Here is a 25,449-nt window from a genome sequence, read left to right on the forward strand (position 1 = left end):
TCACAAACATAAATTTAAGTAAAGTGAAAAAGAAGAGGAAATATTCCCAATTAAAAGAGCAAGAGACAGACCCACCAAGAAAAAAGGAGAAGACTCAAATCAATAAAATTAGAAATGAAAAAGAAGTTACAACAAAGAAATACAAAGGATCATAAGAGACTACTATGAGCAACTACATGCCAATAAAATGGACAACTTGGAAGAAGAAATGGACAAATTCTTAGAACCGAACCAAGAAGAAATAGAAAATATGAACAGACCAATCACAAGCACAAAAATCAAAACTGTAACCAAAAATCTTCAACAAACAAAAGCCAAGGGCTAGATGGCTTCACAGGTGAATTCTACCAAATGTTTAGAGAAGAGCTAACATCAATATGCCAGCAAATTTGGAAAACTCAGCAGTGGCCACAGGACTGGAAAAGGTCAGTTTTCATTCCAATCCCAAAGAAAGGCAATGCCAAAGAATGCTCAAACTACCGCACAATTGCACTCATCTCACACGCTAGTAAAGTAATGCTTAAAATTCTCCAAGCCAGGCTTCAGCAATATGTGAACCGTGAACTTCCTGATGTTCAAGCTGGTTTTAGAAAAGGCAGAGGAACCAGAGATCAAATTGCCAACATCTGCTGGATCATGGAAAAAGCAAGAGAGTTCCAGAAAAACATCTATTTCTGTTTTACTGACTATGCCAAAGCCTTTGACTGTGTGGATCACAATAAACCGTGGAAAATTTTGAAAGAGATGGGAATACCAGACCACCTGATCTTCCTCTTGAGAAATCTGTATGCAGGTCAGGAACCAACAGTGAGAACTGGACATGGAACAACAGACTGGTTCCAAATAGGAAAAGGACTACGTCAAGGCTGTATATTGTCACCCTGTTTATTTAACTTATATGCAGAGTACATCATGAGAAACGCTGGGCTGGAAGAAGCACAAGCTGGAATCAAGATTGCTGGGAGAAATATCAATAACCTCAGATATGCAGATGACACCACCCTTATGGCAGAAAGTGAAGAGGAACTAAAAGCCTCTTGATGAAAGTGAAAGTGGAGAGTGAAAAAGTTGGCTTAAAGCTCAACATTCAGAAAACGAAGATCATGACATCCGGTCCCATCACTTCATGGGAAATAGATGGGGAAACAGTGGAAACAGTGTCAGACTTTATTTTGGGGGGCTCCAAAATCACTGCAGATGGTGACTGCATTCATGAAATTAAAAGATGCTTACTCCTTGGAAGGAAAGTTATGACCAACCTAGATAGCATATTCAAAAGCAGAGACATTACTTTGCCAACAAAGGTTCGTCTAGTCAAGGCTATGGTTTTTCCTGTGGTCATGTATGGATGTGAGAGTTGGACTGTGAAGAAGGCTGAGTGCCAAAGAATTGATGCTTTTGAACTGTGGTGTTGGACAAGACTCTTGAGAGTCCCTTGGACTACAAGGAGATCCAACCAGTCCATTCTAAAGGAGATATGCCCTGGGATTTCTTTGGAAGGAATGATGCTAAAGCTGAAACTCCAGTACTTTGGCCACCTCATGCGAAGAGTTGACTCATTGAAAAAGACTCTGATGCTGGGAGGGATTTGGGGCAGGAGGAGAAGGGGACGACAGAGGATGAGATGGCTGGATGGCATCACTGACTCGATGGACATGAGTCTGAGTGAACTCCGGGAGTTGCTGATGGACAGGGAGCCCTGGTGTGCTGCGATTCATGGAGTCACAAAGAGTGGGACACGACTGAGTGACTGATCTGATCTGATCTGAACATCTATCCTGATCAAACTCTTCCAGAAAAATGCAGATGAAGGAAAACTCCCAAATTCATTCTACGAGGCCAACATCACCCTGATAACAAAACCAGACAAAGATGCCACAAAAAAAAGAAAATTATAGATTAATATCACTGATGAACATAGATGCAAAGATCCTTAACAAAATTCTAGCAAACAGAATCCAACAACACATTAAAAAGATCATATATTATGATCAAGTCAGCTTTATCCAAGGGATGCAAAGATTCTTCAATATATGCAAATCAACCAATGTGATACACCATATTAACAAACTGAAAGATAAAAACCATATGATCATCTTAGTAGATGCAAAGAAAGCCTTTGACAAAATTCTATACTCATTCATAATAAAAAACTCTCCAGAAAGCAGGCATAGAAGGAACAAAGCTCAACATAATAAAGGCCATATACGACAAACTCACAGCAAACATTATCCTCAATAGTGAAAAACTGAAAGCATTTCCTCTAAAATCAGGAACAAGACAAGGGTGCCCACTCTTACCACTATTATTCAACATAGTTTTGGAAGTCCTAGCCACAGCAATCATAGAAGATAAAGAAATTAAAGGAATCCAGATTGGAAAAGGAGTATAACTCACTGTTTGCAGATGATATGATTCTCTACATAGAAAACTCTAAAGATGCCACTAGAAAATTACTAGAGCTAATCAATGAATAAAGTCCCAGAATATAAAAGTAATACACAGAAATCTCTTGCATTCCTATGTACTGACAATGAAAAATCAGAAAGAAATTAAGGAATCAATCCCATTCATCATTGCAACAAAAAAGAATAAAATACTTAGGAATGCTGCTGCTGCTGCTAATTCGCTTCAGCCGTGTTAGGAATAAATTTACCTAAAGAGACAAAAGACCTGTGTGCAGACAACTGTAAGACACTGATGAAAGAAAGACAACACAGAGATGAAGTGATACACCATGTTCTTGGATAAGAAGAATTAATATGGTAAAAATGACTATACTACCCAAAGCAATCTATACATTCAATGCAATCCCTCTCAAACTACCAACAGTATTTTTCACAGAACTAGAACAAATAATTTCACAATTTGTATGGAAACACAAAAGACCACAAATAGCCAAAGCAATCTTGAGAAAGAAGAATGGAACTGGAGGAATAAACCTGCCTGACTTCAGACTATACTACCAAGTTACAGTCATTAATACTAGCACAAAAACAGAAATACAGCCTAATGGAACAATATAGAAAGTCTGGAGATAAATCCACACACCTGTGGATTTGACAAAGGTCAAATCTTTGACAAAGGAGGCAAAAATATACAGTGGAGAAAAGAATCTTTTCAACAAGTGGGGCTGGGAAAACTAGTTAACCATATGTAAAAGAATGAAAATAAAACACTTCTAACACCATACACAAAAATAAACTCAAAGTGGATTAGAGACCTAAATGTAAGACCAGAAACTGTAGAACTCTTAGAGGAAAACATATGCAGAACACTGACATAAATCAGAGCAAGATCCTTTATGAATGAAAATAAAAACAAAAATAAACAAGTGGGACTTATTTAAAATAATATAAATTTAAAAGCTCTTGCATAATGAAGGAAACTATAAGCAAGCTGAAAAGACAACCCTCAGAATGAGAGAAAATAACAGCAAGTGAAGCAACTGACAAAGAATTAATCTCCAAAATATACAAGCAACTCATGCAGCTCAAAACCAGAAAAACAAACAACCCAATCAAAAAACGGGCAGAAGACTTCCACAGGCATTTATCCAAAGAATACATACAGATGGCTAGTAAACACGTGAAAAGATGCTCAACATTGCTCATTATTAGAGAAATGCAAATCAAAATTACAATGAGGTATCATCTCACACCAGTTGAAATGGCAATCATCAAAAAGTCTACAAACAACAAATGCTAGAGAGAGTATGGAGGAAAGGGAACTCTCTTACACTGACAGTGGGAATGCAAACTGATACAACCACTATGGAGAACAGTATGGAGATTCCTTAAAAAACTAGGAATAAAACTCCCATATGACCCAGCAATCCTACTACTGGGCATATGCACTGAGGAAACCATAACTGAAAAAGACACATGTACCTCAATGTTCACTGCAGTACTGTTTACAATAGCTAGGACATGGAAGCAACGTAGATGTCCATCAGCAGATGGATGAATAAGGAAGTTGTGGTGCATATACATAATGGAATACAACTCAACTATAACAGATTTGAGTCAGTTCTAATGAGGTGGATGAACCTAGAGCCTATTATACAGAGTGAAGTAAGTCAGAAAGAGAAAGACCAATATCATATATTAACACATATATAAGAGGTGGCAAGAATACACAGAAGAACTGTACAAAAAAGATCTTCACGACCCAGATAATCACGATGGTGTGATCACTGACCTAGAGCCAGACATCCTGGAATGTGAAGTCCAGTGGGCCTTAGAAAGCATCACTACAAACAAAGCTAGTGGAGGTGATGGAATTACAGTTGAGCTATTTCAAATCCTAAAAGATGATGCTGAGGAAGTGCTGCACTCAACATGCCAGCAAATTTGGAAATCTCAGCAGTGGTCATAGGACTGAAAAAGGTCAGTTTTCATTCCAATCCCAAAGAAAGGCAATGCCAAAGAATGTTCAAACTACCGCACAATTGCACTCATCTCACACGCTAGTAAAGTAATGCTCAAAATTCTCCAAGCCAGGCTTCAGCAATACGTGAACTGTGAACTTCCTGATGTTCAAGCTGGTTTTAGAAAAGGCAGAGGAACCAGAGATCAAATTGCCAACATCTGCTGGATCATGGAAAAAGCAAGAGAGTTCCAGAAAAACATCTATTTCTGCTTTATTGACTATGCCAAAGCCTTTGACTGTGTGGATCACAATAAACTGTGGAAAATTCTGAAAGAGATGGGAATACCAGACCACCTGATCTGCCTCTTGAGAAATCTGTATGCAGGTCAGGAACCAACAGTGAGAACTGGACATGGAACAACAGACTGGTTCCAAATAGGAAAAGGAGTACGTCAAGGCTGTAATATTGTCACCCTGTTTATTTAACTTATATGCAGAGTACATCATGAGAAACGCTGGACTGGAAGAAACACAAGCTGGAATCAAGATTGCCGGGAGAAATATCAATAACCTCAGATATGCAGATGACACCACCCTTATGGCAGAAAGTGAAGAGGAACTAAAAGCCTCTTGATGAAAGTGAAAGTGGAGAGTGAAAAAGTTGGCTTAAAGCTCAACATTCAGAAAACGAAGATCATGACATCCGGTCCCATCACTTCATGGGAAATAGATGGGGAAACAGTGGAAACAGTGTCAGACTTTATTTTTGGGGGCTCCAAAATCACTGCAGATGGTGACTGCAGCCATGAAATTAAAAGACGCTTACTCCTTGGAAGGAAAGTTATGACCAACCTAGATAGCATATTCAAAAGCAGAGACATTTCTTTGCCAACAAAGGTCCGTCTAGTCAAGGCTATGGTTTTTCCTGTGGTCATGTATGGATGTGAGAGTTGGACTTTGCAGAAGGCTGAGCGCCGAAGAATTGATGCTTTTGAACTGTGGTGTTGGAGAAGACTCTTGAGAGTCCCTTGGACTGCAAGGAGATCCAACCAGTCCATCCTGAAGGAGATCAGCCCTGGGATTTCTTTGGAAGGAATGATGCTAAAGCTGAAACTCCAGTACTTTGGCCACCTCATGCGAAGAGCTGACTCATTGAAAAAGACTCTGATGCTGGGAGGGATTTGGGGCAAGAGGAGAAGGGGACGACAGAGGATGAGATGGCTGGATGGCATCACTGACTCGATGGACGTGAGTCTGAGTGAACTCCGGGAGTTGGTGATGGACAGGGAGGCCTGGCGTGCTGCGATTCATGGGGTCGCGAAGAGTCGGACACGACTGAGCAACTGAACTGAACTGAAGGGAATCTAAAAAGATAGTACCAAAGATCCTACGTGCAGGGCAGCAAAGGAGACACAGACATAAAGAACAGACTTTTGGACACAGTGGGAGAAAGAAAGGGGTGGGATGATTTGAGAAAATAGCATTAAAACATATACATTACCATATATAAAACAGATAACCAGTGGGAGTTTGATGTATGATGCAGGGAACCCAAAGCCAGTGCTCTATGACAACCTGGAGGGATAGGGTAGGCAGGAAGGTGGGAGGAGGGTTCAGGAGGGAGGGGTCACATGTATGCCTATGGCCAATTCATGCTGATGTATGGCAGAGGCCATTGTTATATTGCAAAGTAATTATCCTCCAATTAAAATAAATTAATTAATTAAAAACAAAAAGAACAAGAAAAATCACTTGAAACAACAAAACAATAAAACAGACCTCTCCAGTCAACTAGATCCCAAGTTCAAGAAGGAGGCAATAAAAATGCTAAAGGAATTAAGAAAGATTATCAACAGAAATGCATACTACTGTAACAATGAACTAGAAACTATAAAGAGGAACCAATCAAAACCAGACAACTGAATTGCCAAGATAAACATTAAGCTAAAAGCAATGAATAAGACAAAGATACCATGAAAAAAGAAAATCACTGGCCAATATCACTGATAACATAGATGCAAAAATCCTCAACAAAATAATAGCAAGCCAAATCCAACAATACATTAAAAGGATCCTACACCATGATCAACTGGGATTTCTCCCAGGGATGCAGGGATTTTTCAATCCACAAATCAATCAGTGTGATACACTTGAAAAAAAATTGAAGAATAATCATATCATCATCTCAATAGATGCAGAAAAACCTTTTAACATATAACAGGAACTCTCCAGAAAGTAGACTTAGAGGGAATATACCACAACATAATCACAAGCTGGAATCAAGATTGCTGGAAGAAATATCAATAACCTCAGATATGCAGATGATACCACCCTAATGGCAGGAAAGCACAGAGGAACTAAAGAGCGTCTTGATGAAGGTGAAAGAGGAGAGTGAAAAGCTGGTTTAAAATTCAACATTCAAAAAACTAAGATTATGGCATCCCGTCCCATCATTTCATGGCAAATAGATGGGGAAACAATGGAAAAAGTGGCAGATTTTATTTTCTTGGACTCCAAAATCACCGCGGATGGTGACGGCAGCCGTGAAATTAAAAGATGCTTGACCCTTTGAAGAAAAGCTATGACAAACCTAGACAGCATATTAAAAAGCAGAGACATCACTTTGCCAATAAAGGCAAAGCTATGGTTAGATCCCAAGTCTGTATAGTCCAACCTATGGTTTTTCCAGTAGTCATGTACAGATGTAAGAGTTGGACCATAAAGAAGGCTGAGTGCCAAAGAATTGATGCTTTTGAACTGTGGTGCTGGAGAAAAACTCTTGAGACTCTCCGACAGCAAGGAGATCAAACCATAGAAATGGAACGGAAATCAACCCTGAATATTCATTGGAAGGACTGATGCTGAAGCTGAAACTCCAATACTTTTGTCACCTGATATGAAGAGCCGATGCACTGGAAAAGACCCTGATGCTGGGAAAGATTTAGGGCAGGAGAAGGGAGTGACAGAGGATGAGATGGTTGGATGGCATCATCGACTCAATGAACATAAGTTGGAGCAAACTCTGGGAGACAGTAAAGGATAGGGAAGCCTGGAGTGCTCTAGTCCATGGGGTCACAAAGAGTTCCACGTGACTTTGCAAATAAACAACAACATATATGTCATCTACAACAACCTACAGTTAACATAATATTCAACAGCAAAAAGCTGCAAGCATTTCCTCTAAGACAAGGATGCCCACTCTTACCACTTTTATTCAACATAGTTTTGGAAGTCCTAGCCACAGCAATCAGAAAAGAAAAAAATTAAAAGGAATTCAAATTGCAAAAGAAGTTAAACTGTCACTGTCTGTACATGGCATACTATGCACAGAAAATTCCAGTGATGTTACCAGAAAACTACAGGAGCTCATCAATGAGTTTGGTAAAACTGCAGGTTACAAAATCAATACACAGAAATCTGTTACACTTCTATACACTAGCAATGAAAGATGAGAAAGAAATTAAGGAAACAATCCCATTTATCACCACCTCAAAAAGAATACCTAGAAATAAATCTACCTAAGGAAATGAAAGACCTTCGTACTATAAGACACTGATGACAGAAATCAAAGACACAAACAGATGGAAAGATATACCATGTTCTTAGATTGGAAGAATCAATACTGTCAAAATGACTGTACTATCCAAGGCAATCTCAGATTCAATGTCATCCCTATCAAATTACCAATGGCATTTTTTACAGAACTAGAAAAATTTTAAATTTATATGGAGACACAAAAGACCCTCAATAGCCAATGTAATCTTGAGAAAGGAAAATAGAGCGGGAGGAATCAGGTGCCTGGACTTCAGACTATACTACAAAGCTACAGTAACCCAAACAGTATGGTACTGGTACCAAAAAACCGCACAGAAATATAAATCAATGGAACAGGACAGAAAGCCCAAAAATAAACCATGCATACCTGGTCAATTAATCCACAACAAAGGAAGCAAGACTATACAATGGAGGAAAGATAGTCTCTTCAATAAATGGTGCTGGGAAAACTGGACAGCTCCATGGGAAAAATAAATAAATAATCACAATACTCTTCAGTATCATACAGAAAAAATAAATTCAAAGTAGACTGAAGACCTAAATGTAAGACTGGACAGTATAAAACTCTTAGAAGAAAATATAGGCAAATACTCACTGACGAAAATTGCAGCACTATCTTTTTCAATCCATCTCCAAGACTAATGGAAATAAAAACAAAAACAACTGGGACCTAATTAAACTCAAAAGCTTTTGCAGAGCAAAGGAAACCATAAACAAAACAAAAAGACAACTCACAGAATGGGAGAAAATATTTGCAAATAGTGTGACCAACAAGGGATTAGTCTCCAAAATTTACAAACTGCTCATGAGGCTTTAACACCATAAAAACAACCCAATCAAAAAAATGGGCAGAAGATCTAAACAGGCATTTCTCTAAAGAAGAAAGACAGATGGCCAAGAGACACATGAAAAGATGTTCAACATCACTATTTAGTAGAGAAATTCAAATCAAAACTACAAGATACCACCTAACCCCAGTCAGAAGGGCCATCATCAAAAAATCTATAAATAATAAACACTGGAGAGAGCATGGAGAAGATGGAACCCTCTTACACTGTTGCTGCAAATGTTAATTGGCACAGTCACGATAGAGAACAGTATGGAGGTTCCTTAAAAAACTAAATGTAGAATTACCATGTGATCCTGCAATCCCACTCCTGGGCATATATCCAGAGAAAACCATAATTCAAAAAAAGCACATGCACCCAGTGTTCACTGCAGCACCATTTACAATAGTTAGAGACATGAGGCAACCTAAATGTCCGTAGACAGAGGAATGGATAAAAAAGATGTGGTACATAAACACAATGGAATATTACTCGGTCATAAAAAAGAATGAAATGTTGCCCATTGTAGCAACACAGAGGGACCTAGAGAATATCACAACATGTGAAGGAACTCAAAGACAAATATTACATCACTTATATATGAAATATAAAAAAATAATACACATGAATCTATCTACAGAACAGAAACAGACTCACAAATATAATTTTAAAAAACACCTAAGCTTATCAAAAGGGAAAGGGAGTTGGGGGAAAAATAGTAGTTTGGGATTAATAGATACATATTTTATATAAAATAGATAAGGAACAAAGATTTACTGTATGACACAGGGAACAACTTTAATACCTTGTAATAACCAATAATGAAAATCTGAATAAAAAATAATATATATAATCGAATAACTTTGCTATACACCCAAAACACAATATTATAAACCAACTATACTTCAATTTAATAATCATAGTAATAGTTCCTCATTATTAAGTACCAAGAGTGTGCCAAGTTCTTTTTTATTACTAAACTTTTTACTTTGTATTGCAGTATAGCTGATGAAATGTGCCAAGTTCTATGCTAAGGACGTTCCGCCCATCATCTCATTTAAGCCTCTGTTAACAACCCAAGAGGTATCATTATTCTTACCTGCATCTCATAGAGGAGGAAGCAGCGTTAAAGAGGATGCTTAATAACTGTGGTGGTGCCAGGAGCCAATTCCTACCTCTCTGACTGAAGAAATCAGTTCAACCACTCTTATCAGGTAGGATGCTTTCAGTTGCAAGTAAAGAGTACCTTCTTAGGGATGTCCCTGATGGTCCAGTGGTTAAGAATCCACCCTGCAATGCAGGGGATGCAGGTTTGATCCCTGATTGGGGAAGTAAGATCCCATATGCCTCAGAACAACTAAGCCTGAGTGCCGCAAGCACTGAACCCACATGCTCGAAAGCCCACACCCCAGAACCAGAGAATCTGTGCACCACAACAAAAGATCCCCCGATGATACAATGAAGATCCTGCATGCTGCAACTAAGAACTGATGCAGCTAAATAAATAAATATGTATTTTTTTTAAAGTACCTTCTTAAAAGTGGCTTTAATGATGAGAACACATTACCTTGCCAACTAGAAAGAGGTCCCAGGTGCAGGGCTAGTCGATTCAGCAGCTCAGTGATACTGCTGGGTGCCCAGATTCTTGGCATTGCTCCGTTCCACCATCCTCAGGTGTGATTCCTCAGGTTTAGAAGAGGCTGCTGTGGTGCCAGGCATTGTGTCCTCCCACAATCACACTGAGAAACAGGACAGAAATTTCCCTCTGTGTGTCTCTCTTAAGCAGACAAACCTTCCCAGAAGTCCTCAGTAGGCTTCTCTGCAGGCTCTGCTGGCAGAGCTACAAAACAGGCCCATGCCCTTGAAGCAAAAACAGCTGCTATCTGTTTTTTGCATTTCAGACTCAATAGTGGGAGGCTGATGCCCTGCTGGTAAAGAAGAAAGACAGGGCAGATGGGGAATGGCCTCTGGGTTAAGCAATCACACGGTTTCAACCACAGTCACTCTCTCCCCTCAGAGAATCACAATGCACCTTACAAGAAGTTCTATGAAGTTCTTTTTGTGACATAAGTAAGAAACGTTACTTTATTATATCCATTCTAAGATATAAACTTTTTTCACATTTTGATGTCTATGATGATGAAATGTGGCTTAAAAGGAGCTCCTTTCCTGACTTCTCATTCTATGATTCCTCCAAGTATCACCCCCATCACAGCCCCTTGAGACAGGTGGCTAAAATGTATAAAAGGAAACTCAAGAATGTTTCCTTGCCCCCTGGCTACACACACACTCAGAAAGTATTTGTTTCTGGAGCATCTGCTGTGAGGCAGGAGCACTAAGGACGCAACTGTGTACAAGTCCGGGGTGAGCTCTCATGCAGCTCTAGTCTTAAAGAGGAAACAAGACTGTAAACAAGTGAACAGAAAAAGGGAAGAAGACAGGAGCAGTGCTCTGACTGAAGGATGACAACGAAGTGCCCAAGGGAAAAGCGGGGATGGGAGCATTTTAGGCACAGAGAGCAGTGTATGTAAAGGCACTGAGGTGACTAAGAGCTTGATGTATGTAGAACTAAAATACAAGGGAGAGACGCAAAGGAAGGGGAGCTGGAGGGCAGGCAGAGACCAGAATATGCAACAGGCCTGGAAGGACACCTCTAAGTCACGCAGGCTACGTGAAGATCGTCTGGCTTGCACTGTGGCTGTACCTACCAGAAGCAGGCAGAAATGTTCTAAGTCTAGCTACTCAAAGTGTGGTCTCCAACCAGCAGCACTGGAGTCACCAGGGAGCTTGTGACAAATGCAGAATCTCAGGCTCTACTCCAACCTACTCAATCCAAACCCATATTTTAATAAGACCGCCGGGTGCGTCACACACACAGTGAAGTTTGAGAAGTGCTGCTTTAAACCATCTTTCTATTTTGGAGAGGGATGGCAACATTTTGTGTCTGACCTCCTGAAGTTCTAGAAGGGAGCCCTTTCCCTGTGCACATGACTTCTCTGGACACTGGAGGGCAACCTTACTTTAATAAAGCAGAACTCAAAATAGGGGCCACAGAAATCACAGAAGGTTAGAGCTTAAAGACAAGGCAATGGCTGCATTTTGCAGCCACAGAGACAGGCCCATTGAGCATTGAGCAGAACAAGACAAGCCGCCAGCTCTCCTGCGCCCAGAGCTGTTCGTCCTCACGAGGCACCTGGTGCGGAAACCCGAGGACCGGCTGTGGATGGTGTCAGCAGCTGCAGCTGGCCACTGAACAGAGCCAAATGTGGAGAAGAAGGGCTTGGAATTCAAGGGCAACAAAGCCCTGCTAAAATTCACAGCAATTATGAAGTGAGTTTGCAGAGTTACGCCAACTCTGTTAATGCCCCATGTGTAATTAAATTTTAAATACTTCATTCCACATCAGATGTCAAGTTGCTAAAACTCTTGATCACATAGTGATAAACATCTGCTTTTACGTACAGAGCTGTGAGCCACTGCCAAGCTATTCAGAAGCCCTAGAGCAAGACTAAATAAATAAAATCCAGAAGCCGTGACGACTAGGGCTGGCCTCTATCACCCAAGCATCCACATGCCTCTTCACCTGGCCTCTGATGTGATTTTTGGCACAGGAGCACAGGCAGAAAAACCAAAGGCCTGCAGTCGCGCCTGTGTCCTTGCGGTAAATGAGGGCCAAGTGTACAGATGAATCAGGTCAAAAATTAAGGTGACATCTATGCCCATGTCCAGAAGTGTTTCCTCCTTGGGGGAAACTGTCCTAGTGTTTCCCAAATTTTAGTCACTCAAACACCACCTCCACAATTTTCATCATTTATTAATATTTACTTAATGCTATTTATGTGATACTTTTCTTTCAATTGATTCCATTCCTGACTTTTCTATTTATCAGTATCAAATAAGGACCAACTTTATGCTTTTAATACAAATTCAGATCAATTCATAACTCTCCAAATATGTTGGCCTGAGTCACATCTAAACCTACCTTACATATTCACCACGAGCCTGAATTCCACACTTCGCAAATTATTGTTCCCTTTGACATAAGTGAGAGGAGAGGAAAGACATGTATCCCCTCAGTCTCTTCATGATGACTGTTCTCTAGGAAACCAAAGGAAAAAAAAATCTGAAGATGCTTCAGGGACAAGAAAACACAAGTACTCTGACAATCAAGCAGGGCCGAGTTAACCCCACCCCACCTCAGGGAGCCAAAACTCGCATATTCCACAAGCCTGTTCCCAGGACATCATGTCCAAGAACTTCCTGTTTGCTACGGTTTTCACTGGACCCATCCCTCTCTCTGCTGCTCTGCGTTGTGAAGACTTGCCTACTTGGGCACCACTGTGACCTGTGGCAGGAACATGACAGCACCACGGCTAGACTCAGCCTCCCTGAGTACGAACCTCAGCCTCTCCATTTACCTGGAGGGTTATGGGCTCAAGTGTATCCCCCCAAAATTTATATGTTGAAGCCCTAACCCCCAGTTCCCTAGAACATGGGTGTATTTGAGATACAGCCTTGAAAGAGGTGACAAGTCAAAATGAGGAAGGAGGATGGGCCCGATTCCAATCTGACTGGTGTCCTTATAAGAAGAGGAGATTAGGACAGAGGGAGAGATGCCAAGAATGTAGGTACACAGAGGAAAGACCATGTGATGAGGCAGCAGGAGGGTCACCACCTGCAAGCCAAGGGGAGAAGCCTCAGAGGAGAGTAACTGCTGACACCTGGCTTGGGGACTTCCAGCCTCCAGAACCAGAAGAAAATAAATTTCCATTGTTTAAGCCACCCAGCCTGTGGTATTTTGTTACAACAACAATAGCAAACTAATACACCACATGAAATGAGACTTTCAAGACAGGAGGAACAGCACTTATTTCATTAGATGGTAAGGACTGAATGATGTGCCTCAGGCACAGTACCTGGCTGCAAGGGCGGCGGAGGGGGGTTTCTCAGCATCTCCCTCATTCTTAGATCAGGTGCGTTACCCTTACCTGAATTCCCACCAGCAAAGGTGTGCAGACCTCGAGCCTTGGGGCCTTCTTTGCCACAGATTGAGACACCACCAGAAGATGAAAACTGAACAGAGGAGGGTGGAGTCAGGAGATGGAAAGAAAGTAGCAACCGCTTTGTGTTCCTGAATCTGAGCTTATCTTAAATCCAACTTCACCTTTCAAATCCCCAGTTACCTTCTGAGTTAATAATTTATTAATTCCTTTTCTGGTTTTAGCTGGTTTGAGTTGTTATTATATCACTTGCATCAAAGGAGTTGTAACAAACACACTGACTCCCAGAGTGAATTAATAACGTCAGCTTTGCCGTGTTAGGGAAATCACACGATCCCAGTTTCAGTAGTGCCTATATCGGTTCCTGCAGGAACAAGAGATAGGCCATGTGACTCACTAGGGAAGCACTTGTGAGGAGTCAAAACGTGCCTCAGTCATGAAAAGTGCTTGTAGGACCTGGACCAAAGGCCTTCTTGCTCCCAAAGCCCTCCTTTGGATAAAGACTTTATTGTCATACAAAAGAAATGTGCCCAAGACTCAGGTCTTGCCTACTTGAATCAGGAGAAAGCAATCTGTCCTTCTGACAAAGTAACAGCACTATTTAATTTTTAAAAACATAACTACAAATTGCTACCCCTTCTCAGATTCTGTGGGTAACAGGAGCTGAAAGCGCCATAGTCCTCGTATCCGAGGGTATCAGGTGTCCCCACAGGGAAGGAGGAAGCTGGCAGAATTTACCCCATTTCCAATGGTCTGGCTTACACAAAACTCCCTGCAGGGGGCAGCCTGGATGTGCGGCTGAGAGTTCAGTGTTCCTTAATATTTCCATAAGCGTCTGACAATGTCTCCAGAGGAAATGCACATTGATTACAATAACTTGTACTTTTACACTAAGCACTTTACAAACTTCACTTAATCCTCTGGGTACTACTTTCATCCTCATTTTACAGATGAGGAAACAGCCCTTAATACATAATTCATTCAAGGTTTCACAGCTGTATGTCACAGAAGTCTAAAGCCCTTGGCACCACTCCCCAATTCTGCCTCTGAGATCTTTTGTGATTCCAGGCAAGCTTTCTTCCCCTTTTGGCTTCAGTCCTCATTGGACAAACAAAGGGACCAGCCTGGCTAAAGTCCTGGGCTCCTCTCAGCTCTAAAGTTCTTCTAGTTCCAAGGTTTAGAAATTCACTTTGCACTTTGCACTCTGTACCCTGGCATCAGCCTGCATGCTAGAGATGAAGAGGGAAAAGGCAGTGCACCCTTTCAAAAGAGAGCTAGTCCCTGCTGCAGGGTTAAAGGATGGGCATCACCTTGGCCCCCAGGTAGAGGCACCAGCTGGACAGACTCTCTAGAAGTCTTCATGGGCCCACAGTTTTTCTCAGGGTTCCTGTATGCCACTTTTAAGCCCACAGGGGTATTTTAGTTGGCCCCTCCAATGTTTTAAAACAATTGGACTTATTTACCAACATTTTAAAATCAAAAGCTGAAATCTGGATTCCTGGGTTTTCTTGAAAAGTCTGAAGAGCTGGCCACTGCACTGAGTTGCTGGCTCCTGGCATTCAGATGGAACAAGCGTGCTCTGCTTTTCCAGCTGGTCGGCTCACATACACACCTCCCCTGACTGGTCCTGAGGGTACTTCTGCCTGTGAGCCTCACTTAAGGAGCTCTTTTCCTGAAGGATCCTAGGGGTGGGGATGTGCAGCACTGGGGCACAAGAACAAACGCTCCTTTTCCAGCGACACAACAGTGCTCTGGGCTCTGTGACAGCTGACACCAAACCTGTGGCCTGGGTGCAGGTAGGAGCCTGGTGCCTTGGAACAAAAACCAGAAAGTGCAACAAAAGAAGAGGTGTTCATCCAGCCATGAAACTCTCCTTCCCCGGTAGCCACCACTCAGACCTCTATCTGCTTTCTGGGGCCCAGGGTGGACCAACAGCCATGTGTCATTTCCCTGGATAGGGGCTATAATGGTGACATTGTGCTGAGTGGAACAAGAGAGGTTTTCATCCAGCGACCAGCACTGGGCAGACACTCAAGCAAGGGGCTCTGGGGCTCACCCTGCACGAATGAGTTTGGGAGTGGGGCCCTGAGCCAATGAGAAGCCCCATGGATTGGGCTGCACGTCCATAGTGGCAGGCAGTGGGAAGGGAAGCAGAGAGGCAATGCTCCCAGAACACATCACTGCTATCTCATTTTCCTCTACAAATAAATAAGCAAATAAACAATCTCAGAGGATAAAGGAGATCACGCCCCAAGACACCTGCATTAATAGAAACCTCCTGAGTCCTAGAGCATTTATTCACTGACACCCAACAATACTTGCTACCACTTAATAGTTTCCAGACACTGTGCTAGGCTGTAGGGATCTAGCAACAAGTAAGACACAACACCCACTCGCATAGTGCTTGCAGTCTAGGGGGCCAAGAAGAGGTAAAGAGAGAAGTAGGAATTTAAACACTGATGACGGGAGAAATATCAATAACCTCAGATATGCAGATGACACCACCCTTATGGCAGAAAGTGAAGAGGAACTAAAAGCCTCTTGATGAAAGTGAAAGTGGAGAGTGAAAAAGTTGGCTTAAAGCTCAACATTCAGAAAACGAAGATCATGGCATCCGGTCCCATCACTTCATGGGAAATAGATGGGGAAACAGCGGAAACAGTGTCAGACTTTATTTTTCTGGGCTCCAAAATCACTGCAGATGGTGACTGCAGCCATGAAATTAAAAGACGCTTACTCCTTGGAAGAAAAGTTATGACCAACCTAGATAGCATATTCAAAAGCAGAGATATTTCTTTGCCAACAAAGGTTCGTCTAGTCAAGGCTATGGTTTTTCCTGTGGTCATGTATGGATGTGAGAGTTGGACTGTGAAGAAGGCTGAGCGCCGAAGAATTGATGCTTTTGAACTGTGGTGTTGGAGAAGACTCTTGAGAGTCCCTTGGACAGCAAGGAGATCCAATCAGTCCATTCTGAAGGAGATCAGCCCTGGGATTTCTTTGGAAGGAATGATGCTAAAGCTGAAACTCCAGTACTTTGGCCACCTCATGCAAAGAGTTGACTCATTGGAAAAGACTCTGATGCTGGGAGAGATTGGGGGCAGGAGGAGAAGGGGACGACAGAGGATGAGATGGCTGGATGGCATCACTGACTCGATGGACGTGAGTCTGAGTGAACTCCGGGAGTTGGTGATGGACAGGGAGGCCTGGCGTGCTGCGATTCATGGGGTTGCAGAGAGTCAGACAGGACTGAGAGACTGAACTGAACTGACCCAATGGAAGAACTCAGAGTAACATAGTAACAAAGTCAGTTCAAGAATCCAGATCTGAACCCCAATTGGTGGTTTTTCTTACTTTTCCCAGGGTCTCCTGAGATCACTACTCTGTGGAATGGCGGGCTGGAGCTGAGAGAGGAACGTACCGCAGATACTATAATGCGGAATCTGAACTCTGCACTGACAGCAAAGGAAAGCCATCAAATACTTTTAAGGAGGATCTGACTAGAACCATGGAATGGTCGCTGTGGTAGCCATGATGGAAGCAGACCTAGAGGCAAAGTGACAGATTAAAAGGCTAAAGTATGTTTCTCTCACTGGGACAAAGAACATTTAGCCTCTAAATTTTTCTTTCCTTGGGCTTCCCAGTTCCACCTGATAAGCTAAGAATGAGAATGGGGATTATCAGTTGTTTTCACAAGACTAAGAGCATGTGGGAGCTGAAAGCTTTTTTCCTGGAATTGTTCAGTGGGACCAAATTTGATATCTTTTTACAGAGCTAGAACTCTTCACACAGACTTCTTTAGACAAGCACCAGGCAAACCTGGAAAACTTACTACAGCAATAAGAAAAGGGAATTACTACAGCAATAAGAAAAGGGAATATATGAGGCAGATCCTAAAAATCCTTTCCAGAGAACTGCATTCACACAGGGAAGGGGGAAGGGGAGGAGAAAACCAGGCAAAGGCACCCACAACCTCCATCCCCATTCCAGCACCGCCCACCCGATACCCTATAATCTGGCCAAGCCAAACTGCTTTGCAGACACATCCTGCAGTTTTCTATCTCTATGTCTTTGCTCTCACTGTTTTCTCTGTCTGTAACGTTATCTCCTCATTACAGGCTCACCCAAGTGTCTGTCATCCACTATTGTCTCCATGATCAGTAAGAAATTCCTGCTTCATCTTACTGAATTCCAAGAGCACTTTATATTTCCTCTGGTACTTATCACATAATAATTTTTAATTAAATTATTTTATGCATATTTACCTCCTCTACTAGATTGGAAACTCATAAAGGATGGAGATCATTTCTACTTAGCATTGAAAGTGAAGTCACTCAGTCGTCTCCGACTCTTTGCGACCCCATGGACTATAGCCCACCAAGCTCCTCCATCCATGGAATTTTCCAGGCAAGAGTACTGGCGTGGGTTGCCATATCCTCCTCCAGGGGATCTTTCTGGCCTAGGGATCGAACCTGGGCCTCCTGCATTGCAAGCAGAGCTTTACCGTCTGAGCCACAGGGAAGTAGTTCTCCCAATAGAAACTGGCACAGAATCCAACAAATATTCCTAGGTAGACTAATCAAAAGTAGGGGTAGTTTTTAATGGTGTCTATGGGCCTATGTAAAGAAAAAGTACAGAAAAGATATGTAGTTATTCCTTGTTCTAAAGCCACAAACAGCCAGCAACCAAGCTGTAGTCAATTTAGTCAACAGTGCCACCTAGTGGGCACTGTGGGTAATTATTAAACCAGAACCACTACATCTTCACAGCTACTTCCTTACTGTTAATCTTTAGGAAAACTGCACAGACTATGTTTTCCCATTTTTACATTTTTCCTAGACCCCATTTTTACATCTTTCCTAGCCCACATTTCCCATTTTACATCTTTCCTAGCTCAGTTAATCTCATTCCATATACCATTTCATAGGTGCATATAAATTCCCTTTAGCTTTTATTCTTCTGTTACAATTCTCTGATAAACTGCCAGTCTAAAAATTTCTTAAAGCTTCTAAGCCCTCCATCTGTTCCTGCAATAGTTGCATTTTATACATTTTTAAAATTTACTTCAAATGAAATATTGTGTTTTTTAAAGCAGTAAATGAGCTAGACTGAGAACTTAACTACAATTTATAGCCTTGTTTTCAAGTGTTTCAGAATTAAAACAGTGAACTTTTAGAAGTTAATTCACTTATAAATTGTTGGTTGTCTGCTTTAGAATTTAAACTGACCTTTTCAAACTGGAAAAGTGGGCAAGAACAAAGAGGAACTTGGAAAATAATAATGGCTCACATTTTTATAGCTATATTTGGTTTACAAAGTGGGTTTGTACCATCATGTCATTTGCCCTCCCCAAAACCTTGCAAGGTCAGTATGAGTTTTCCCACAGCACAGATGAGCAAGCAAGCTTCATAGGCTTAAAGTTACACATTTCGTAAGCAGCAGAGCAAGAGCTCAAACACAAGTTTTCAGGCTTCAATCCCATTGTTTTTCCACTACACCATATTTCCTCTGGGCTCACACACAGATATATTAAACAAACTACTGATGCAATTTGGTGAAGCAAGGGCACTAATTTCAACTTGGGAATGGAGGAAATATTCCCAGTCCAGGAAAAGGCAGGATGGTCTTTCCCAGGTCCTTCCTTGAGCCTTTGCACAAGATGGTCCCAATGCTAGAATGTTCTATGTAAAGGAGCGGCCTAGCCAAAACTTCAAACTGTGGTCTGGCCTATCTTGGGGAGGAGAAGTGTTAAGAAGAAGAATTAAGCCTTGAGTTCACTTTTGGCCTTAGACATTTCACTATAATCGGTTTGGACCTACTTTCACAGAGACACACTAACAGGACGAAAGATGCTGACATTCTTCACACAGCTTTAAACTTAAATCCCATTCCTGACCACACTGCTGCTGCTGGTCATAGCAATATTTCTCTACATCCTGTAATTATTTAAGGAAGAGCACACTCAACATTGCATTGCCCTTCTATGCTAAAAATGTGTTCATTTCCACAGTTTTTAACACTCCATGTTGGCATTCTTTAAGATTCAGTACACTGGGGACCTCAAAAGTTTGATGTGTCCCAAGCCACTGCCCACCTTTTAGCAATCCTTTCTCTCCTTTTCCTAGGTCATTTTTAAAAGATCTTTATTATTTCACTCCTCTTTTACACCATTATTGGCATAGTGTCTGGTCCACTGTCTGGCTCTAGAAGGTGCTCAGGAAAGACATGTTTAATGAAGAAGATAAACCCAAAGACACGAAATGTGTGGCCGCAGCAGGCAGAGATTTTTGACTCTACTGTTGAAAAACAGATTCTAACAGTTTGGACAATCTGAAAATGGACCCGGCTAGAAGTGCGGTAGTAAGCTTCTCGTCACTAGCGGAATGCAAGCAGAGCTCAATAGTGCCTCGGTCTGGGCAGGGGTGCGATGCACGCGGGTACGGGCATGAAAGGAAGCGTGAACCGGCATGTGGGTCCTCTAGTAGCCCCTCCACAGAGGGGCGCCAGGACTTGTGAAAAGCAGGGCGTGGCAAGGGTGTGTGGGGATGAGGGACACCCGAGGCCCAGGGGGCCAGGCGGGCTCCGGGTCTATTCCGGGAGCCGAGCGCAGGGGCGGGCGCGGGCGGGCGGGGGCGCCGGGCGAGCATCCTGTCGGGGGAGGGGACGCGCGGAGGGCGCTCCCGCGGGGCCGGGGCCGGACTGCAGAGTGCCGCGCCGACTGCTGCCAGGCCCGCCGGAGGCACCGCGCCCTGCTGCCCTATCGCCGGCGCCATGGACCGAGGCCGGGGTAAGAAGAAACGCGGCGCCCACACTTGTTGCTTTGCAGGGCGGTAAGGGGAGAACCGCGCGATCTAAAAGCCAGAGAGGAGGAGGCAGAGACTAGCGGGTTGGGCCGGCCGAGGAGTGTGGGGGCGAGGAGGAAGGGAGAAGCTGGGGGCCGAAGACCCGGCGCTGTGTGGACAGGTGCCTCCTGTGCCTGGGCTGCTAGGGGTGTGCTAGGGGGACTCCTGTCCCGGACTTGAGTTGCCTCCAGTGTGTGAAACCAGAGTTTTCATACACTCGGAGCCTTAACTTCATGAAAGATCCCGAAAAGTACTCCTGAGGAAGAGAAGCTCCTCTCACCCCATCCCAACCCCCTCCACCAAGGGTAGAATAGAGTTAACAAGTCACACTCTTGAAAACAACAGGGCGGGTTAAGCCCCTACTGTTCACACGCTGAAAAGCCCCAGGAGACAGAAGTGTGTGCATCGACCCAGGGTGTCGGGAGGAGGAGCTGCAGGAGTGCCTGTGGGTGCCTGCATGGGTGTCCCAGCCCTGGCTCTGAGCCTGATAAGCCCTGTGACCTTAGCCCACCCTCTATCTCTGGGCTAGTGACAAGGTTGAACTGGATTGTCTCTGAGACCTCTTCTTACCTGGACAGTTTGAAGAGCTGAAGAGTATTTAAGAAAGTTTCACAGACGTGGTGGGGGTGCTTGTTCAAACTGCAACAGGAGCATAGAGAGAGCATTTGTGGGGGGCGCATTCATGGGAAGCTATGCTTAAATAAAGGTCTGGACACCTCAATGGGCTTGTAGCTGTTAAAAAAAAAAGTGGCTTGCTTGAACATGGGGGCAGTGACAAAGGCTGGGAACCAGAACACCAGTGTCACAATGCCCCACCTCTGGAAACTGAGGAGCCCACAAGTGTGAATGCACTTGGTAAACTGGCAAGTGCTGCCAACATGACAAGTATCATTATTCTTGCTGCTGTTGTTATTATTATTAGTGGAAAATTCCTCCCCTTCCCTACATAATCTTACACGCTTCCCCCATCTGCCTGTTTGCTGCACTGAGACCTCCAAGGGGAAAAAAGGAGTGGCCAGGGGTGTGGAAGCAATGAGGAAGGGCACTGGGGGCAGGTGTCATGGTAACCTCCCCGCACTCCTCTTACGGGTACAGCCAGAGTTCAGAGGGCTGCAGGGGACCCCAGACTTCCAATTCAAGGTGCTGGGGACAGCTTCCCCACCCATACCATCTCTAGCACAAGTGCTGCATCAACCCTTTCCTATTAGGAGCTGGAAAGTCAGGCAGAAAATGGGGGGGCTTCATCTATAAAGCAGTTCTTACCTGTTAACTGACTCCTGGACAAGTGTGCACAGAGCATACACACTTGCCGGGGAGAGAAAAAGACAGCAGAGGTGCCTCTAATGTCCCCCATCCCCATCTCCCACACTGTATGTTTAAAGCAAACAGCACTGCCCTCCACCCCATCACACCCCACATGGTACTAAATACCACCCTGTCCCCAGTACAAAATCCCCAGTACAAAAATCCATACCTAGCCTACCCAGAGTTGTAGAAAGCAGACTATGCCCTCCTTTGACAGACCAGCTTAAAATGCTTAATAACTGATACCTCACTAAAGAAGGCTGCTTCCAGACCACTCTTTCTAGGATGCCAGACTTCCCCAGGAATCTGTTAGTACTCAGAATGCTCTAGGGCTCTGCCTCTCTCCCCTGCTGCAGGCCTTCCTAGCCTACTTTCTCTCTCCTTCATAGCTCTCGTCACGATGTGCCATTCCTCTAAGAGTCAGTTATCTGACTATGTGTTCAGTGTCTACCTAGCCTGTCGGAATGTAAGCTTCAGGAAGGCTGGAAGTGGATCTGGGCAGCCACCCTGCTGACAGCACTGCCTGGCACACAGTCGGTGCTCACTAACAGTGGCTCGAGTAGTTCACTAACAACATGAAGCACACTTTATAGTGCACCCCAAATTGAACAGGTGTAATGCTGATTTTGAAAGATACATACCACTAAATCCTCACATCAGAACAGTGCTTCGTGACTTGGAAAGGCCTCCTCAAATGCAAGTGAAGTGAATGACGCACACAGGACGAGGTCATCTGTCTAGAAACTCAGTGGTCTACCCTGAGAAATTACTGCAAAAACTGTAGGAATTAAAGCACACACAACTGCATATGAACTAGAATACAAAATTTGTGTGGGTTTTTAAGATAAAATGTGAGTCTTTACAAATCATTCTGGTGGAAATTTGCTGTGCCCATATCCCCAGGAGGGTGTGAGCACTCTCTTCTGTCATCAGTTCAGTTCAGTTCAGTCGCTCAGTCGTGTCCGACTCTTTGTGACCCCATGAATCGCAGCACACCAGGCCTCCCTGTCCATCACCAACTCCCGGAGTTCACTCAGACTCATGTCCATCAAGTCGGTGATGCCATCCAGCCATCTCATCCTCTGTCGTCCCCTTCTCCTCCTGCCCCCAATCCCTCCCAGCATCAGAGTCTTTTCCAATGAGTCAACTCTTCACATGAGGTGACCAAAGTATTGGAGTTTCACCTTTAGCATCATTCCTTCCAAAGAACACCTAGGACTGATCTCCTTCAGAATGGACTGGTTGGATCTCCTTGCAGTCCAAGGGACTCTCAAGAGTCTTCTCCAACACCACAGTTCAAAAGCATCAATTCTTCGGCGCTCAGCTTTCTTCACAGTCCCAACTCTCACATCCATACATGACCACTGGAAAAACCACAGTCTTGACTAGACAGACCTTTGTTGGCAAAGTAATGTTGTTAGGGAGGTTTTAAGAATCACAGGTCTCATTTCACCCTCATACCTACCGTGTGAGGAGTGAGACTGTCATGCCCAGGGAAGGAAGCCACACTTCACTATTAATAACAGTAACAACTGAAATCATCAGGGTATTATCATGAGCCAGGCAACATGCTCAGCTCTTTTCATGGCTTCTCTTGGAACAAACAATGGGACAGGGCTATGATTGGGTACCATTGTTAATCCCTACCTCACAGGAAGGCAGGTCTAGCAGTGTATTAGTCAGCTACGGCTGCCATAACAAAATACCACAGATTCAGTGGCTCAAACAACAGATTTATTTTCTTACAGTTAAGGAAGCTAGAAGTCCAAGGTCATGGTGCCATCTGGGTAGATTTCTGGTGAAGCCTCTCATCCAGGCCTGTATATGGCAGCCTTCCCACTCTGTCCTCACATGGCCTCTTCCCTGTGCACAGACAGACAGAGACAGAGATTGCTGGTATCACTTCCTCTTCCTAGAAGGTCATCAGTCCTATTGAATTAGGGCCCACCTTTATGACCTCATTTAACCTGAATTACCTCCTTAAAGGCCCTATCTCCAAATGCAGTCACACCGGGGGTTAGAATTTACATACTTTGGTGTATGGATCTGAGGTAGGGGCACAGTTCAATCCATAACAGCAGGATTAGGGCACTGCCATTAGCTTGTACAGTCACTCATCATGTGAGAGACAGAGCTGGGTTTGAATCTAAGTCCTGATCTTAAACTGGCTGCTGGCTGACTCCACAGTGGCGTGTGACCTGCCCAAGCCCTAGAACAGAACAGGGCTTGGACACCGAATCTTCTTAACGCAGGTCCAGGCACCTCCATCACACCACAACCATACCGTTCAGATCTTACAGCATAAAAGCTCGGGATCAAAGTCAACTGACTTAAGAATGAAAACAAACCTAAGCAGTAGGATTTCTCTGCTAACAGGATGTGTCTTCCCATGAGTAAAGGAGGATTCATATGATGCAGTAACAGACACAGAAATGACTTACCTTACATTATAAGGAAATTCCTTCCAGCAGGACTTCCCCAATTCATGAACATCATACAAAGAGAATCAGCCACTGGTGAAAGTAACACCTTCACTATAGACTAATGACTATGGACACCACCTTCTACAGAACCAATCACTTAACTCTTTATCCTCACATAAAGATAAAATATAAAGATAAAATACTGATGATACCTACTTCATGGGGTTGTCATTAAATGTATGGAAAATACTTCAGACAATGCCTACCATATGAGTCCCATTCAATAAACACTAGTTACAGTAATAACTGTGTTTTTTAAATCACATTTAACATAATAAAATTCTATTGGCCCCAAGCTGGTCTGACTCTGAGGACACTTTTGAGTTCCTACTCTCTTTTAAGAACTGGGCTAGACAACTTTGTATACAACTCAAAGACAGGGGCTATGTCATAATCTCTCTATCCTGGAGCTCTTTCATGGTCCTTGTCTCTTGAAACTCCATCTCTGACATGCAATAACAGAACCACCTGACAAGTGTTTCTGAGTGACTAAATATTTATAGGTCAACATGTCTATTTTCTCTTATTTATGCTATTATTCGTACCTACTGACTACAGTTGTATCTTCACAATTTTGCTTTTGTGAACTTTGTAGTGTTCTCAAGCCATCTTTGCTTAAGTCTTTGGTCTAAATTCTCCCTCATTCCCTTCTTAATGCCCACGGTTCTGATATGCCTAGCTCATACGAAGCAATCAATTTTACCAAAGTTCCCTTCCTTTCTACTTCACAACTAGTTCTTTTTCAACTAGTTGCATTCAACCCAAGATGGGAGTTTCTTTTGCTGAATTATATATATTCTCTGGGAGATTATAATTTAAGACATAATCTGAAGCTCTGCTTTTCATTAAATGAGATTTTTAAAATTAATTTAATTGGAGCCTAATTACTTAACAGTATTGCAGTGGTTTTTGCCATACATTGACGTGAATCAGCCATGGGTGTACATGTGTTCCCCATCCTGAACCCCACTCCCACCTCCCTCCCCAGCCCATCCCTCAGGGTCATCCCAGTGCACCGGCCCTGAGCACCCTATCTCATTAAATGAGATTTTTATCATTCAAGAGATGC

The 25,449-nt window shown here is 43.1% G+C and overlaps 1 protein-coding gene and 1 long non-coding RNA gene across 18 annotated transcripts in view; one reads left to right on the forward strand and one right to left on the reverse strand.

The window, feature by feature from the left end:
- Positions 1 to 25,449, reverse strand: part of LOC133251469 (uncharacterized) — a 117,904-nt gene that overhangs the window by 18,949 nt on the left and 73,506 nt on the right. For 11 of the 14 annotated variants that reach the window (XR_009737641.1, XR_009737634.1, XR_009737628.1 and 8 more), the window contains 5 exons: positions 23,644 to 23,760; positions 21,163 to 21,231; positions 13,742 to 13,826; positions 12,736 to 12,851; positions 10,321 to 10,492 (listed from right to left, as the gene is read on the reverse strand). This is a non-coding gene — a long non-coding RNA (uncharacterized LOC133251469). Of the gene's footprint in view, positions 1 to 10,320; positions 10,493 to 12,735; positions 12,852 to 13,741; positions 13,827 to 21,162; positions 21,232 to 22,538; positions 23,293 to 23,643; positions 23,761 to 25,449 lie in introns of all 14 variants that reach the window. The other 3 variants (XR_009737631.1, XR_009737636.1, XR_009737640.1) reach the window with 3 other exon arrangements.
- AFAP1L1 (actin filament associated protein 1 like 1) overlaps positions 20,361 to 25,449 on the forward strand; it is a 76,176-nt gene continuing 71,087 nt past the window's right edge. For 2 of the 4 annotated variants that reach the window (XM_061423972.1, XM_061423974.1), the window contains exon 1: positions 20,419 to 20,537. In XM_061423972.1, the coding sequence (XP_061279956.1) occupies positions 20,522 to 20,537 (16 nt within the window). In that variant the 5' untranslated portion in view covers positions 20,419 to 20,521. Of the gene's footprint in view, positions 20,538 to 25,449 lie in introns of all 4 variants that reach the window. The other 2 variants (XM_061423975.1, XM_061423973.1) reach the window with 2 other exon arrangements.

The sequence above is a fragment of the Bos javanicus genome, chromosome 7, assembly GCF_032452875.1.
Source record: "Bos javanicus breed banteng chromosome 7, ARS-OSU_banteng_1.0, whole genome shotgun sequence".
Classification (NCBI taxonomy): domain Eukaryota; kingdom Metazoa; phylum Chordata; class Mammalia; order Artiodactyla; family Bovidae; genus Bos; species Bos javanicus.